General features: G+C 45.5%; 1 protein-coding gene across 1 annotated transcript in view; it reads left to right on the top strand.

Annotated features, from left to right (window-relative positions):
• RNF17 (ring finger protein 17) overlaps window positions 1–17,705 on the top strand; it is a 720,374-nt gene that overhangs the window by 450,125 nt on the left and 252,544 nt on the right. The window contains exon 24 of the mRNA XM_040339329.1: window positions 17,054–17,172. Within this exon, the coding sequence (XP_040195263.1) occupies window positions 17,054–17,172 (119 nt within the window). The remainder of the gene's footprint in view (window positions 1–17,053; window positions 17,173–17,705) is intronic.

The following is a 17,705-nucleotide window of genomic DNA, read 5'->3' as shown; positions in this document are numbered from 1 at the left end:
ATTTCTCTCCATTCTTTCCATTTGCGATTTGAGTGATCTTTCTAAGGCGGCGAACATTCCTCCCATTTCCATTTTTGTTGGTAGAAGTGTCATGTCCTGCGTTTCTTCCTTATTGCCCTGATCTAGTTCAATTTCTCCGTCCTGGTCAGTTCTAGTCTCTGCAAATGTTTCTGAGAGTGTTTCTAAGTCTGCCGGTGTATTAGTAGCCCCCTTTTTCTTGTCCTTCTTCTTATCTTTTTCTGCTTGGCCGCCTCTACCAGTTAGTAGTTTTTCAACGGGCTGGCTATCTCCATTTGCCCCATGTGTCACAAATTTACACATCGGGCCTGGGCTTTGGCTTAACCTGGGGACCTTTGGGGTTGCCCCACCTTTCGTTCCCTTTCCCCTTGTAGTCATCTTTCGCCCCTCTTGGTCTTACAATAGTCTTATTTTCCCGTGCTTCTTAACGTGCCCAGGATGTGATTACCAAAAATGTATAGACTTTTTATAGTAATTCCGTTTTAAGCCTGCGGGGGCTTGTCTGTCTCTATTTACTTCCTTTCTCTCTCTCTCTCTTTTTTCCCCTTTCCCTCCTTCCCTCTCTCCTCTCCTCCATACACCCAAAAGAAACAAGGGGGGAGAGAAAAGGACAAGCAAAAGAGAGCTCCAAGTGGCCTTTCCTTGTGTGAAGTTACCGACCTGCTGGGGAAATTCTGGGAATAATGACCCAAAAAAGTCCCGCCGGGTCTGCAACTCAGATGAGCCACCTACCGGCAATGCACTTTTGCAGTTTAGTTGAGCTGTAACTTTTTACCAAGACTTATCAGAGTATTCTCCTTATCTGAGTACTGTTCACTGCCAGAGCCTGGGTGCGTCTCCTACAAGGGGGTATGACTGTGAGCCGTATGGCCTTTCTTCCCGCTGGCAGGCTTTCAGGCATGTTCTCACCAAACCTTGACTACCGCACTCATACACTTCCAATGTGCGATTCAGCTGATAAAGTTACCCATAGCATCCGTGTGCAAATATTCACTGCTGCCTGTTTATGTACAGCCTGTCTGTAGCTCTCTTTATAACTTCTGTCCAGTTTCTCTTTATTTTTACTCTTTAGACACTTTTATTCAGGATGCTCTCCTTTTATTGCAGTTTTCTTATGACACAGGTTAAAGTTGCTATAATATTTCTGTCCTTACCATTATGTTGGAAATATTCGGGGGAATTAGCTGCTGACCCCTTTTATTTTATACCAAAGCATAATTTAAACCAAGAAAAACTTCACATTCCCGTCGGGTTCCTCGCATGTTCACCATATACAGAAAAAAAAAAAAATCTCACTGTGTCTTAATTAATTAATTGTCCTAATAGAAAAAAAAACGAAGGCAAAAGAGGGGGCCGCCAATAATCAAAACAATATAGTTATGCAAACTAAGAGCACACTGGGAGCAATCTTAACAAGCACATATCCCTTATGTCACTTATTACTTATATTCATTTCAGTCCCATAAGGGTTGTTAACTCCTCTGTTACAAATGTCCCATTGATATTTTTCCATTAGTTCTTGAAAAAGCGTTTTACTCACCACTCTGTTGAATGCAGTGTGCTCACCTTTCTATTAGCTTTCAGGAGACACAATAGACACAATTAAAACTGCTACAATTCTTCTCTGCTCTTACCCTCCTGTTGGCAGTACTCGTGGGGCCAATAACAGACAGAAATCTTCTCATTTTTAGTTAGCCTATGTTGCTTAGGCTGCAAGGCTGTGAGGTGCCGAATCTCCCTCTCATCAGCCTCCGCTCCCCATATGGGGACGGTGCTGGCACCCTCGCGCCACGGTCTGGCGTAACACAGCGCAGCTGCCCCGCTCTCCACAGAACGAGGGGGGCTACAGAGCAACAGACTAGTCTGCTATCACGGGGGGCACGAGCCCCAGCTCGCCTCACTGCAGCCCCTCCCGCTCTGTACTCCAAGCGCCGTCCTCGCTACGCTGCACGCCTGCTCCGCTGGGAGCGCCGCACGCGCTGCAGGTAATGGGGATCTCAGCCGGACCTGACCTGGAAGAGGAGGGTGAGGTTTCAGCACGGGAACAGCATCTCCAAGCCGGGGGGGGGGGGGGTTAAGCGGGGGGAGGAAGAGGCCCTTCACTTCGCCTCACATCTCCGTGAGTCAGCGCAGGGTTGGAGAGCAAGGGCTCCCGTCTAGCTGCTCCTCCACTCCGACCGCGCCATTCCAAGACTCCTCCCCTGCTCTGTCTGTTTACATCAATAAACAACCTTTTTGTTAAAAAAAAAAAAAAAAGATCCGAAGGCAGACGTACGCCTGTCGGATCTAACCCAGATGCTGTCGTATCTTGTTTTGAGGATTCAAAACAAAGATACGACGCGGGAATTTTGAAAGTACGCCGGCGTATCACTAGATACGCCGGCGTACTTTTTGTGGATCTGCCCCTAGATAACTTAGAGTATAGTTCTGGAGCAGTTGAACAAAATGCCCAGCAGCTCCTAAATGTCCGTTTACCAGCAGCAGTGTACATGAGGCCTTAAACAATAGAAACTAGAGCACAGGTTTCAGTTTTTTATTCAGATAAGTAGAAGCTTTCACAATTCATATTTTCTATTAACACTTATTGACAAACCAAGCTCTTCTCATTCTTGACCATAGGGTTTATAAATAAAAAGACAATCAGTGCACACACTATATAAATGACCAAAAAGATATGCAAGCTGTACACCAAAGGCTAATCACAGCACCTGAAAAGCAAATAGAAAAAATGTAAACGGTGCAGTGCAATGGAAATGAGGCCACACACTTTTCAATAAAATCGTAATAAAGCGGTATGAGATGAAAGCACCATGTGAGATTGAAGAGTCTTCAACTTGATAATAGGTGTTCAAAGTGACAAATCCTCCACCATCAATGATGTATGCGCTTACCAGATGGGATGGACCACTGAATAAACAGATGGTCAGATTGCTTGTTACCACACATGGGGTAGAGATGATGGATCAATCCGGCAATGATAAGGCAGGAACTGATTTGGTGAGAGGCACGTGTATAAAAATAAACACAATCTAAGTGCTTCACTGTAGGATTGGTTTTAATAATATTCACATTACTCAATACAATAAAAAAAAAGACAATAAGAAGGCATAAAAATTGTACAAAACAGTGTTTTTTTTTGTTTTGGTGAGGAAGATGGGGGGGCACAGAGGTGGGACCTCTCCCGTCGGGTTGGGGGAGCCCAGACTCTTACTTGTATGTAGATGCGAATAAAACAGAGGGAAAATGGGAGAAGTAGGAATGGAGGGAGGAATCTGAATACAAGTTGGGCACATATGACTATAAAAATGCTATATTGTAAATGCTTATATAAGTATATAGGTGTATTTTCTCTTTCGTTCATGGATGTACACAGCCTTAATCTTGACATAGTGGGAGATAGCCTATCTTAGGAGTGACTAGGCAGAAAGTGTTAACGACTTCAAAGCTGAACCACCCCGCCCAGGGTGCAGTCCCACTGACTATATCCTCTCAGCCTGCACCAAGCAGTTTTTTTTCTACCTAGTCTAGGAGAAAACATGGCTCCCTTCAGGCCCAAGGCCTCCTTTACCATGCCGTAGATGCACTGTCCAGGATGCTTCCAGCATAAACCCACAGGAAGGGTAAGTAGCTGATACCTTACTTTATCAAGAAGACAGAGCTGGGCCATACTTGGAGAGGTGAGAAAAGGGCCTTACCCCCCTCCTCTCCCCCCCTCCTCCTTGGCTTTCTGAGCTAGCTGCTGGGCAGGGGTTCCTCTGGGGAGCTTCACTTGGGGAACCATAAGTCACTAAATCAGTGTAAAAAGCTAAGAGATTCTGTTTACCTATGTGTCCTGCTCCATGCTGTCTGCGGCCATGTTTGTTGTATCCATGCTGTATTTCTTTACTTGCACAATGTATAAAGCCGCATAAGAGATTCTGCTTTCCTGTGTGTCTTGCCCATGTTGGTGTCCATGCTGTTCTTTTCTCACTGGCGGACATCGTCTTGTAGCCACATTTTTCTTGCGATTTCTGCTGAGGTGTACTGACTTCTGCATTACTCTGCTGCACCGTGGTTTTCTGCTCTGTTGGCCTCTAGTGTCAGATCAGCGGCCATTGTACCATGGATCAGACCATTTTAAACATGGCATATGAACAGATACACGCTGCGACTGAGCAGTCTGAAAGACTGACAAAAATCGCAGCCCCACAAACAGCCTTCGATCCCAGCTAGGAGAGCACAGATCGACAGACACACTCTGCAGGCAGAAGCTCTGCTAGCTAAACCATCTATTACGGTTCCTGAGTGGTGAGTCCTCTGGGGGAGAACCCCTCGTGTCTGCTGCAGCCAAGAGTGGTGGGTTACTTGTTTGGGGGTCCCTGTGTCAGGTGTGTGGACAGCATGGTGTCAGAAGCAGACGCTTTTTCCCCCCGAGACACCTGAGCTGGCAATTGATGCCCCTGCACCTGATTTATCGGTGGACGCTATGCGGCAATCCTAGATGCCTTTGTAGCACAGGTGGAAGCAGCGCGTGGGAGAATGGGAGCTAGAAAGCGCCCCCTGCCATCTGCTGGGGACAACTCAGATGCGTTGCCGGGTCCAGCTAGCGCTCATGACCCTGGCCCTGAGGTATCTGAAAATGCGGTCCAAGAACCCTCTTGAAGAGAGTTTCTTGAAAAGATGGACCTCACCCCTCGTTAGTGGACCCTCCTGTGTCCAGATTAAACAAGCTCCACCATACCAGTGGAGGGGGCTCCCGCCTTCAAAGACCCTGCGGACAAGAAGGCTGAGGCGATCACTCGCAACCTGTACACAGTAGTGTGTTGACGGTATGCCCAACCATCTTGCCCACCAAACAGATTTTTTTTCCCTCCAACCGCCAGCTACAGCCGACTCGTGGGGAAGCCCTATTTGGGGCAGTTCAAGACCTGCTGAAACACGTGGTAGTTATTCCTGTCCCAGTATAGGATCGGTTTCAGGGGTTTTACTCCAATCTGTTCATAGTACCAAAGAAGGAGGGCGTTCACCCAATGCTGGACCTCAGGGCCCTCAATTGCAGACCTCAGGGCCCTCAATTGCTTCGTGAAGGTGCAAGATTCGGGTTGGAATCGCTTTGCTCTGTCGTCACTGCCCTTCAGCCGGGGGACTATTTACAAGTCCCCATATGCCAAAGCATCAGAGACGTCTGCGCTTTGCAGTCGGGGAAGACCACTATCAATTGAGCTCCCCCTTTGGCCGGGCATCGGCACCAAGGGTGTTCACCTAGGTGCTTGCCCCAATTTTCCCCCTACTAAGACAACGTGGCATCGCTATCGTGGGCTACATGGACGACCTGCTTCTGAGTGCTGCCTCAGAATTGGAGGTGAGCGTGTCTATATTATGTCAGACCCTCAGACACTTTGGGTGGCTACTGAACATTCAGAAGTCAGTAATGGTACAGCCTCAACGACCTAGTATATCTGGGATTGATTCTGGACTCAGAGGCAAAGGTTTTCTTCCATGTGGAAAAGTTGCAGACCCTTCGGGCTGCGGTGCGGTAGTTGACATGCCAGAAGGGTCGTCACTCCACTTTTGTATGCAATTCCCGGGCCTCATGGTGGCCTCCTTCGAGGCGGTACCATATGCGCAATCTCACTCTCGAGTGCTACAGAAGGAAATTTTGTCCAGATGGGACAAGCACCCATCATCCCTGGATTATCTAATCAGGGTGAGCCACTTGGTCAGGGCCTCCCTTGTTGGTGGCTGACCTCACCGGCACAAATGTCCGGGAAGTCGTTCCTTCCCTTTCACTGGATAGTCATCATGACAGACGCCAGCCCTACCGGTGGGGGAGTCTGGGGGGTTCAGTTGACCCAGGGTCGCTGATCTCCAGAGGATTCCCATTTGCCAATCAATGTTCTGGAACTTCGGGCAGTCAGGCTGTACCTCTCCACATGGTCTCAGAGGCTACAAGGGTGTCCAGTCAGGATCCAGTCAGACAATGCCAAGGCGGTGGCATATGTCAACCATCAAGGAGGAACACAAAGCTCGGTTGCAGCGTCATAAGTCGCTCACATCCTAAGGTGGGCAGAAAGGAGCATACCGGCCCTGTTGGCCATATACATTCCAAGATGGGCCAGACGTAGATCTCCTGGCGTCTCGACTCAATCGGGAGGTATTGAGGTTTGTGGCCAGGTCAAGAGACCCATGGGCGGACGCGACAGATGCGTTGGTGGCGCTGTGGAGTCAGTACCGGCTTAGAGTAGAGGCAGATGGGATTCCAGTGATCCTAATTGCTCCGGATTGGCCTCTGCGTCCTTGGTACGCCGATCTATTGCATCTAGTAGCAGATGTCCCTTGGCGTCTACCGTTGAGAGAGGACCTGTTGTCACAAGGTCCCATACTGCATCCTGCTTTACAGTCGCTGGCTTTAACGGCATGGCTATTGAAATCCAGGTACTAAGAGACCGGGGCCTATCGGATTCTGTCATTCCTACAATGAGGAAGGCTAGGAAGTTATCCTCCATGAGGCTTTACCATCGCACCTGGAAAGCTTACTTAGCCCTTTGCGAAGAAATGAAGTGGAATCCACTGACTTATTTGGTGTTCAAAGTCCTGCTGTTCTTACAGCGTGGAGTGGACCAAAGGCTTGCGTTAAGTACGATTAAGGGGCAGATTTCTGCCCTGGCTGTTTTTCTGTTTTTGGTTTCAGCGACCCCTGGCGACTCACTCTCTTTTGATGAGCTTTTTTACAGGGGGTTCGGCATGTAGCCCCTTCAGTCCGCCCTCCGCTACCTCAGTGGGACTTGAATCTGGTTCTCTCAGTGAAACCACCGTTCGAAGAGATTAGGGAGATTCCCTTGTTGACGGTTGCTCAGAATGTGGTGTTTTTGGTGGCTGTTACGTCGTTAGGCAAGTTTCTGAGCTGGCAGCCTTGTCATGCAAGGCTCCTTATCTGATCTTCCACAAGGATAAGGTGGTGCTGCGCCCGCAGCTTTTTCTACCTAAGGTCGTCTCGGCCTTCCATCTCAATGAAGTCATTGTACTTCCATGCTTGTGTCCTCATTCGTCGCACCCTAGAAAGGCGGTGTTACATTCCTTGGACGTTGTCCGAGCTCTGAGAGTATACTTATCTGCTATTGCTCCGTTCCGGAGGTCAGACTGACTGTTTGTTTGTTTTGGTGGCTGGTCCCAAGAAGGGCCTAGCGGTCTCGTCAGCCACCATCTCAAGGTGGATCCGACAGATAGTGATTCAGGCCTACGCCATAAAGGGTCGGGCGCCCCCCATTCCTGTCACGGGGCGCATTCAACCAGGGAAATAGGTGCCTCTTGGGCTTTCCGACATCAAGCGTCTATTTCCCAGGTGTGTAAGGCGGCGACCTGGTCGTCCGTTCACACTTTCACTAAAATCTACAAGGTTGATGTAAGTGCATCTTCGGATGCTTCTTTCGGCCGCAAAGTTTTGCAGGTGGCTGTTTAGAGTTGCAACTCATCAGTTGAGGAGCTCTTTATTGTTTTGGGGTGAAGTTTAATTTTATGCTGTTCCCACCCCTCTCTGTCCCCCCTCTTTCCTCCTCCCCATGGCGGGGCCTGCTGCGTCGGCGGGCAGTACCTGTAAGGGTCTCCGTATCCCAGTTGGGGGCTGTAGAGGTGTCGGGCTCAGCTCTCTGTGGGAGTGGTGTGTCTTTTTGGGAGCTCAGCGTCCCTCCTTCGAGGCAGCACCATACTCGGGTGGCTGTTACGTCGTTAGGCAAGTTTCTGAGCTGGCAGCCTTGTCATGCAAGGCTCCTTATCTGATCTTCCACAAGGATAAGGTGGTGCTGCGCCCGCAGCTTTTTCTACCTAAGGTCGTCTCGGCCTTCCATCTCAATGAAGTCATTGTACTTCCATGCTTGTGTCCTCATTCGTCGCACCCTAGAAAGGCGGTGTTACATTCCTTGGACGTTGTCCGAGCTCTGAGAGTATACTTATCTGCTATTGCTCCGTTCCGGAGGTCAGACTGACTGTTTGTTTGTTTTGGTGGCTGGTCCCAAGAAGGGCCTAGCGGTCTCGTCAGCCACCATCTCAAGGTGGATCCGACAGATAGTGATTCAGGCCTACGCCATAAAGGGTCGGGCGCCCCCCATTCCTGTCACGGGGCGCATTCAACCAGGGAAATAGGTGCCTCTTGGGCTTTCCGACATCAAGCGTCTATTTCCCAGGTGTGTAAGGCGGCGACCTGGTCGTCCGTTCACACTTTCACTAAAATCTACAAGGTTGATGTAAGTGCATCTTCGGATGCTTCTTTCGGCCGCAAAGTTTTGCAGGTGGCTGTTTAGAGTTGCAACTCATCAGTTGAGGAGCTCTTTATTGTTTTGGGGTGAAGTTTAATTTTATGCTGTTCCCACCCCTCTCTGTCCCCCCTCTTTCCTCCTCCCCATGGCGGGGCCTGCTGCGTCGGCGGGCAGTACCTGTAAGGGTCTCCGTATCCCAGTTGGGGGCTGTAGAGGTGTCGGGCTCAGCTCTCTGTGGGAGTGGTGTGTCTTTTTGGGAGCTCAGCGTCCCTCCTTCGAGGCAGCACCATACTCGGGTGCTGCAGAGGGAGATTCTGTCCAAATAGAAACAAATCCCCATTGTCTCTGCCTCTCTAACTTGGTGGCTGACATCCCCGGCACTTCAGTCCGGGAAGTCTTTCCTTCCTATCCACTGGACTGTGATCACGGCGGACGCCAGCCTAACCGGTTGGGCGGGGGGGGGGTTCAGTTGGCCCAGGGCCGCTTGACTCCAGAAGACTCTCTTACCAATTAATGTCCTCGAACTTCGAGCGATCAGACTGTGCCTCTCCAAGTGGTCGTAGAGACTTCAGGGGCGTCCGTTCAGAATCCAGTCAGACAACACCACGGCGATGGCTTATGTCAACCATCGGGGAGGAACAAGGAGCTCGGCCGCAGCGTCGGGGTCGCTCAAATCCTAAAAGATGGGCCGAAAGGAGCGTACCTGCTCTATCGGCTGTTTACATTCCAGGTGTAGAAAACTGGCATGCGGACTATCTGAGTCGCCAGATGCTGGACCAAGGGGAATGGACGTTACACTCTGAGGTTTTTCAACTCCTTTATCGGAAATGGGGCACACCAAATGTGGATCTCCTGGCCTCTCGACTCAATTGCAAGGTGTCAAGGTTTGTGGCCAGGTCCAGGGATCCCTAGGCAGACGCGTCAGCCGTGTTGATGGCTCCATGGGGTCAGTATCGGCTAATTTATAATACAAGAAAAAAAACTGCGCTAACCAAATAAAATTTATCAACAGGTGTAAAAACCAGAAGGCTGCAATTATGTGGTACAAACACAAATACAAATGGGAAAAAGGAAGAAAAACTGTGGCAACTAATAAATATACTCAGCAAGCAAGGCCGGTATAAATATGACAGTGTGAACAAAGTCCAAATGTTGAATATTGAATGGATGTCTTAGATAGTAGGAATCAGGACGAACAACACTCAGGTGCACTTGACATCCATGGAAACCACCACCACATGGAAAGCAGTTTACCAGATTGCAGATAAAAACAGCAATGTATGATAATCCAACAGCGAATGAACCCAGGGTATTTCAAAGCCACAGTACGGTTGTCATCAGAACATGGAGACTCAGATCCGTATCATGCGATCGGTCCGTGGGTCATAAATGTAATTGAAAGAAACCGGACCATAGCGTAATCACGTTTTTAAAAATCATTATCTAAGTCAGATGCCCTTGTGGCCTGCAGTATGTGGGCCGGACTAAGCGACCCCTCCAGGTTCGCCTGAATGAGCACATTACCAATATCATTACAGGGTTCAAAAATCATTCAGAGTATAAGCATTATCTCTTAAAACACAATCGAGATCTGTCTAATATGTTATTCTTGGGCATTGACAAATTTAGGCCAAATTGGAGGGCTAGCGCTCTGGTAAGAGAGATATCCAAGCTGGAAATGGCCTGGATCCACCGGTTAAAGTCTTGTACACCATATGGCCTAAACATTCACACTGACGTCAATGCGTTTATAAATAATGCTTGATCTGACTTTGATAATGATTGTAAAAGTCTGGTTTTGTCACACAAGGATGGGAGCTCCCCCCTTTTTCATCTTTTACCTTTCTAAGTTGTTTGCACTAAACCACATTAAGATTACTGGTTTTTGAATTGAATTTGTTTTTTTTTTTTTTTTTTTTTCTAGTTTTTCATTAATGGGTATTTTTTTGTTTTTTTGGGGCATCCCAAAACACATTTGTGCACTCCCCTTTTTTTAGGAAGGGGTCTTAGTTTATTCACTAATACATAATAATTTTTATTCCCATTTTTTCATCATATGGAAATACTTTACGGTCTTTTTATTATAGACTTGTAAGCTCTCTATTTCTATGTTCACATTTCGTGTAATAAAACAATATTATTGTCACATGATCACTATGGATGTGGTGAAGTTCACACTCGCTTTGATTTTCCCAGGTCCTTTATATTAATAATTATTATACACATTTACACTTTTCAATGATAGTGCTTATCTGTAGCTGCAGAGAAATATCTATTTTTTTTCCCAATAGGGGTAACACTGCAATTTAATATCCGTTGCTGGTGCTTCTATTTTGTATACATTTTTTGCCGTATAACTATGGAGCCGATTCTTTTATTAGCAATCTGATTTTCTTATTTTTAATGAATTTTTGGAGTCTTTCTTATTCATTTTTATTTTCATTTTATTTTGTTCATGGAGTTCTCTGAAAAGAACTTTTTAGTATATACATAGTTAAAATATTGGTGCTTATCCTAGTCCATTATGGGCTGGATTAGTCCCTTTTCCCGTCTGCCAATGCGGGAAGACCTTTTGTCTCAAGGTCCCATACTTCATCCTGCTTTACAGTCGCTGGCTTTAACAGCATGGCTATTGAAAGCCAGGTACTAGGGGACCGTGGTCTGTCGGATTTGGTTATCTCCATCATGTTGAGGGCTCGGAAATATTCTTCCCGGAAGATCTACCATCGCACCTGGAAGGCATACATCTCTGTGTGAACAAATGTCTTGGCCCCCACGGGACTATTCGGTTTCTCGGATCCTGCTGTTCTTACAGTGCGGAGTAAATTAGAAACTTGCCTTGAGCACTATTAATGGGCAGATTTCAGCCTTGTCTGTCTTCTTCCAATGTCCCCTGGCGGCTCACTCTCTAGTTAGTACGTTTGTACATGGGATCTGACACGTAATTTTCCCCCAATTGGACCACTGCTTCCTCCGTGTAACTTGAGTCTGGTGCTCTCGGTGCTTCAGGAACCTCCCTTTGAGAATATCAGGGAGATTCCTCTCAACGCTTTCTCAGAAAGTTGCTTTTCTAGTTGCCATTACATCAGACAGAAAGGTTTCTTCTCTTGTCTTGCAAGTCACCTTTCTTGGTCCTCCATAAGGATAAAGCGGTATTGCATCCGCAGCCCTCTTTCCTTCCTAAGGTAGTTTTGGCTTTTCACCTAAACGAGGACATTCTTGTGTCCTCGACCGTCGCATCCCAAGGAGGTTGCACCACATACTTTGGACTTGGTACGTGCCCTACGGGTGTAGCTGTCTGCTACGGCTCCATTCCGGAGATCTGACTCACTGTTTGTACCGGTGTCTGGTCCACAGAAGGGCCCGGCGGTCTTGTCGGCCACCATTTCTACGTGGATCAGGCAGACCGTCATCCAGGCCTATTCCCTTAAAGGGGTTGTAAAGGGAAATTTATTTTTCCCTAAATAGCTTCCTTTATCTTGGTGCAGTCCTCCTTCACTTACCTCATCCTTCGATTTTGCTTTTAAATAGCTTTATTTCTTCTGAGAAATCCTCACTTCCTGCTGTTCTGTCTGTAACTCAACACTGTAATGCAAGGCTTACTTCCTGGTGTGGAGAAAGCCTCTTGAGGGGGCGAGCAGGAGAGTCAGGACGCCCACTAACACACAGCTCCTTTCTCTATCTGCACAGTAGAGTGTGTCCTGACTTGCCTGCTCACCCCCTCCCCCCTCAAGAGGCTTTCTCCACACCAGGGAGAAAGCCTCGCATTACGGTGTGGAGGTACAGACAGAAGAACAGGAAGTGAGGATTTCTCAGAAGAAATAAGGACATTTAAAAGCAAATTGGAAGGATGAGGTAAGTGAAAGAGGACTGCACTAAGGTAAAGGAAGCTATTTCGGGAAAAAAAAATCCTTTACAACCCCTTTAAGGGATAGGAGCCTCCCTTTCCTGTCACGGCACACATTCGACCAGGGCAATTGGTGCCTCCTGGGTTTTCCGACATTAAGCATCTGTCTCACAGGTGTGTAAGGTGGCGACCTGGTCGTCTGTTTACACTTTCTCAAAGTTTTACAAGGTTGATGTGAGTGCATCTTCGGATGCTTCGTTTGGCCGCAAGGTTTTGCAGGCAGCTGTTTAAATGTTGCATTTCCTCTTTTGAGGAGCTCTGGTTGTTTGGGGTGAAGTTGTTTTTAATGCTGTTCCCACCCCTCGTTTTTTGACACTGCTTGGGGATGTCCCTACTGTCTAGATTGCTGCTGTGTCCTTCCATGAACGAAAGAGAAAATAGTATTGTTGTACTCGCCATAAAGTCATTTTCTCTGAGTTCATGGATGGACACAGCACCCACCCCTCCTTTTCTGTGTGTACTGCTTTTTGACGAACTGCTGCATGCAGATAAAGGGGTTGTACCTAGAGGGACCGCCCCCTGGGCGGTACTGTACAGTTTTGAGGTGTGTTTTTCACTTTAACATCTTTTTCTGCATAGTCCTCTCCTAACAGAAGGCTAATACTCTACTGTCAAGATTGCTGCTGTGTCCGTCCATGAACTCAGAGAAAGGGATTTTACAGTGAGTACAAAAATCCTATTTTCCGGTGCCCACTAAGTTGGGTCTTTACACTTGTTTCTTTTGTTGGGCTCGTTGGCACTGTTCTATTTAGCCTGGTTGCTCACGTCACAGCATGACTTTCCTTGGAGTACAGTACAAGACATAGGCCGAACTACCCTCTGTTCTTGTGTTTGCTGCAATGCTTGCTAAAAAAATGAAGTGTCCCAGAATGGTGTCAAATTAGAGGTACGCCCATGGTCAAAAATGATTTTGTTTTGATTGTTTCTTATGTTTTGGTATGCTGCACACATTATAGGAATTTTTGGGCATTGGAAATGTTGATAAAAAACTCCCTAATAAAGACAGTACAGTTACAATTCAATTCACTGCCCTCATGTTGTAAAGCGCTGCACAAACTGTTGGTGCTATATAAAACCTGTATAATAATAATAACGGTCCCACAAGTCCAGTCTGGCTGTGTATGGAAAGAGAGAAAATCAGATTACAGTGCACACATACAAAAATAAAATTTTAAACCTTGCAAGGCTATTTAAAACACCTGAACATATTCTGCAAATATATGCAAACATATGGGGATATACTGCGTAAGCCCACTACTAGTGTGCAAACTGTTGGTGTTGTATAAATCCTGTATAATAATACAGGTACCACAGCTTGTCCTGTCTGGTTGTGTATGGAGTCTATACAATCAGTGCACCAATATTAATGATATAACGGCTTCCAAAAACTCCTCTGAGAAAGATTAACTGAACAGACAAAGAAAACTAAAAGGAAGTACAGACCATAGTACAGTTAAACCTTTTAAATTAATATAAGCAAGATACAAGCATTGCACTCATATGTAGTGAACAATAATCAGTGCTTTTTATATATATATATATATATATATATATATATATATATATATATATATATATATGATAGATAGATAGATATACAGTGGGGATCAAAAGTTTGGGCACCCCAGGTAAAAATTTGTATTAATGTGCATAACGAAGCCAAGGAAAGATGGAAAAATCTCCAAAAGGCATCAAATTACAGAATATACATTCTTATAATATGTAAAATAAAAAGTTTGATTTTATTTCCATCATTTACACGTTCAAAATTACAGAAAACAAAAAAATGGCGTCTGCAAAAGTTTGTGCACCCTGCAGAGTTAATATCTTGTACTGCCCCCTTTGGCAAGTTTCACAGCTTGTAAACGCTTTTTGTAGCTAGCCAATAGTCTTTCAATTCTTGTTTGAGGTATCTTTGCCCATTCTTCCTTACAAAAGTCTTCCAGTTCTTTGAGATTTCTGGGCTGTCTGTCACACACTGCTCTTTTAAGGTCTGTCCATAGATTTTAAATTATGTTGAGGTCAGGAGATTGTGAAGGCCGTGGCAAAACCTTCAGTTTACGCCTCTTGATGTAATCCCTCTTGGATTTTGAGGTGCGTTTAGGATCATTATCCATTTGTAGAAGCCATCCTCTCTTTGGTACTCATCTCTGGGTACAGTGATCACCCCTAGCACCAAAGTCAAAAGTCTTGGAGTCATTTTCGACTCCAACATGACAATGGATGCACAAATAGGGTCAGTAGTCAGCGGATCGCACCATCTGCTGCGCCTACTACGCAGACTCACTCCCTTTATCCCGAAAGAGGACATTCCAGTCGTGGTGGGAACAATTATTAATTCCAGACTTGACTATGCGAATGCCCTCTATCTCGGACTTCCCAAATTCCAAATCACTCGGCTGCAAGTCGTTCAAAATACGATCGCTCGACTCGTGACTGGGAATCAATCTCACCTTCTCTGAGATCCCTTCATTGGTTGCCAGTAAAAGACAGAATCACTTTTAAGGCACTCTGCCTAATGCATAAATGTATTCAAGGAAACACCCCCCAATATCTATGCAAAAAAATAAAAGCTCACAACCCCAATCGCGTTCTGCGATACACCAATCAAAATCTATGCCAGATACCCAAAGCCAGATACAAGTCCAAAGGAGATCGAAGATTTGCAGTCCAAAGACCTCGTCTGTGGAAAGATCTACCAACCACCATCCGATTGGAGGTGAACCACTTGGCCTTCAGGAGAGAGATTAAAACCCATCTCTTATGAGGTCAAAGGGGCTCTACACATGGAATCGATTCAGCGCCCAGAGGCGATTCATTTTGCATGTGCTGCGCTATATAAGTTTCTTACTCACTTTAACTAAAGCTTTTTCACAGATGGCATCAAGTTACCATCCAAAATATGCTTTATTGAATCCTTTTTTCCTTCTACTCATGAAATGTTCCCTGTGCCACTGGCTGCAATACAACCCCAAAGCATGATTGATCCACCCCCATGCTTAACAGTTATACAGAGGTTATTTTCATTAAATTCTGTGCCCTTTCTTCTCCAAACGTACCTTTGCTCATTCCGGCCAAAAAGTAATATTTTAACCTCATTGGTCAACAGAACTTGTTTCCAAAATGCATCAGGCTTGTCTATATGTTCATTTGCAAAGTTCAAATGCTGATTTTTGTGGTGAGGACGTAGAAGGGGTATTCTTCTGATGACTCTTCCATGAAGACCATATTTGTACAAGTATCTCTTTATAGTGGAATAGTGTACCATAACTCCAGTGTCTGCCAGATCTTTCTTGAGGGATCGTGCAGTCAAATGTGGGTTTTAAATTGCTTTTCTCACAATCCTGCGAGCTGATCTGTCTGATATTTTTCTTGGTCTTCCAGATCTTGCTTTAACTTCCACTGTTCCTGATGACTGCCATTTCTTAATTACATTTCCGAACAGAGGATATTGACATCTGAAAACGCTTTGCTATCTTCTTATAGCCTTCTCCAGCTTTGTGAGCGTCAACTATTTTCAGTTTCAGTTTTCTAGACAACTGCTTAGAAGAACCCATGGTGCTGATTGTTGGGGCAAGGTCAGATGAGTCTGGGCATTTAAAACCTTTGAGATTGACATCACCTGGTCTACCCAGACGATGATTGAGAACAATCCATGACACTGGCAGGTCTCAGCTTTGCAAAGGGGGCAGTGCATGCTATAAATTCTGCAGGGTGCCCAAACTTTTGCTGATGCCATTTTTTTGTTTTCTGTAATTTTGAAAGTGTAAATGATGGAAATACAATCTAACATTTTTTGACATATTATAAGAATGTCTAATCTGTAATTTGATGCCTTTTGGAGATTTTTCCATCTTTCCTTGGCTTCGTTATTCACATTAATACAATTTTTTCCCTGGGGTGCCCAAACTTTCGATCCCCACTGTGATATATATACAGTATACATATGTATTATTGATAGTGTTGATGCTTGGTAAAAGCACAGCTGGAGAGCTAGATGGCTTCTGCAGGTAACCAGAAACTGTAGTAATGCTGCATTTGGTGGCACTGTACTTTCCATTTATTCAAATTCACGTGTGTTTTGTTGCATTGTGCTGTTGAATGCTTACATACAGTCATGTGTAGTAGGATCACCAGCACAATAGCAGATTTTTATTGCACCATGGTTTTTACTGATGCAATTTCAACCCCTACTGGGACCATTTGCAGCTGCTGAAAGAGTGCAATGCCTAAAGGGAACCTTGGACCTAAAGTGATTGTAAGATCGTTTAAAAAAACGCTACAGGTTTTTTTTTTTTTTATCTTAATGCATAAGAAGCATTAAGATAAACAAAACTCTTTGCCTTTACCACTCCTTTAAATGCATAAACATGAAGGAGAAATGAGTGTTAAAGAGGAAGTAAACTCTGATGGGTTTTACTTCCTCTTTGGTTTGCTGCAAACCCTGCAAATTAAAAGCATAATGGGCTTAGTATGCATCACATACTAGCCCATTATGTGGCACTTGCCTACAAAGGAAGCCCGTGCTGTCCCTGCTGCAGGAAGCATCCATCTTCGCCCCTCTTCTGTCTGGGGCCAGATTGTGACCTTTTTTCAGTGCGCATGCACTGATGACATCAGCGTATATGCTAAATATCTTCTAAACTTTAAAGGTTTAGAAGATGCTTCCAGTAGTTAAGCCTTATAAGCTTACCTGTAGGTAAAAGTGGTGTGTAAGTTTACAACCACAATAAGTGAGAGAGACTCAAAGGTGGGTTATTGCATATGGACTTAATATTGTTTTTACCACTAGTGTTGTACCAGACATTTATGCGTGGGTAACATAATTTTACAATGAAGTACTGGGTAATGTTTACCAGCAGACATTATTGAAATTTAATATTGTTTTTATTTTTAGGTGTTTTTCTATGATTTTGGAATGGATCAGCAGACTAATGTGACCAATTTGAGAACATTAGACGAAAACCTGAAGATATATGGTTCTCTGTGCCTGGAGTGTACCTTAATGGATATACAGTATGTTTCAATAACTTTGTGTTTATATTGATGCACTACTTATGTTTGTATTGCTGTACAAAAAACATTACCACTTCCTGCCCGGCCTATAGCAAATTGATGGCCAAGCGGTGGTTCTGTTATCCTGACTGGACGTCATGTGATGTCTTTCAGGATAAGAGCCGGCGTGTCAGTCTGACTGACCGCAACACGATCTCTGTAAAAGTCTCTGACGGAGGCTCTTTACCACCTGATCAGCTGTGTCCAATCACAGTGTAAACCGGAAGAACTGTGTAGCCAATATCTGCTCTACTTGAGGGGGGGGGGGGGGGCAGGAGGGGATTTGCGCTGATTATCAGTGCTGCCCACCCCAGGACCACCAGGGATGCCAATCTGTGCCCACAAATGATGCCAATGACTTATGCCTGCCATTGCCTGTTTATCAGTGATGCTCATCAGTGCCATCTATCAGTGCCCCCCAAAAGTACCCATCAGTGCAGCCTGTTAGTGCCCATCAATGCCACCTCATCATTGCCCATCAGTGAAGGACAAAA

This window comes from Rana temporaria, chromosome 2 (assembly GCF_905171775.1).
Source record: "Rana temporaria chromosome 2, aRanTem1.1, whole genome shotgun sequence".
Taxonomy (NCBI): Eukaryota; Metazoa; Chordata; class Amphibia; order Anura; family Ranidae; genus Rana; species Rana temporaria.
The sequence above is the reverse complement of the archived record's forward strand: the minus strand, read 5'-3'. Positions and strand labels throughout refer to the sequence as shown.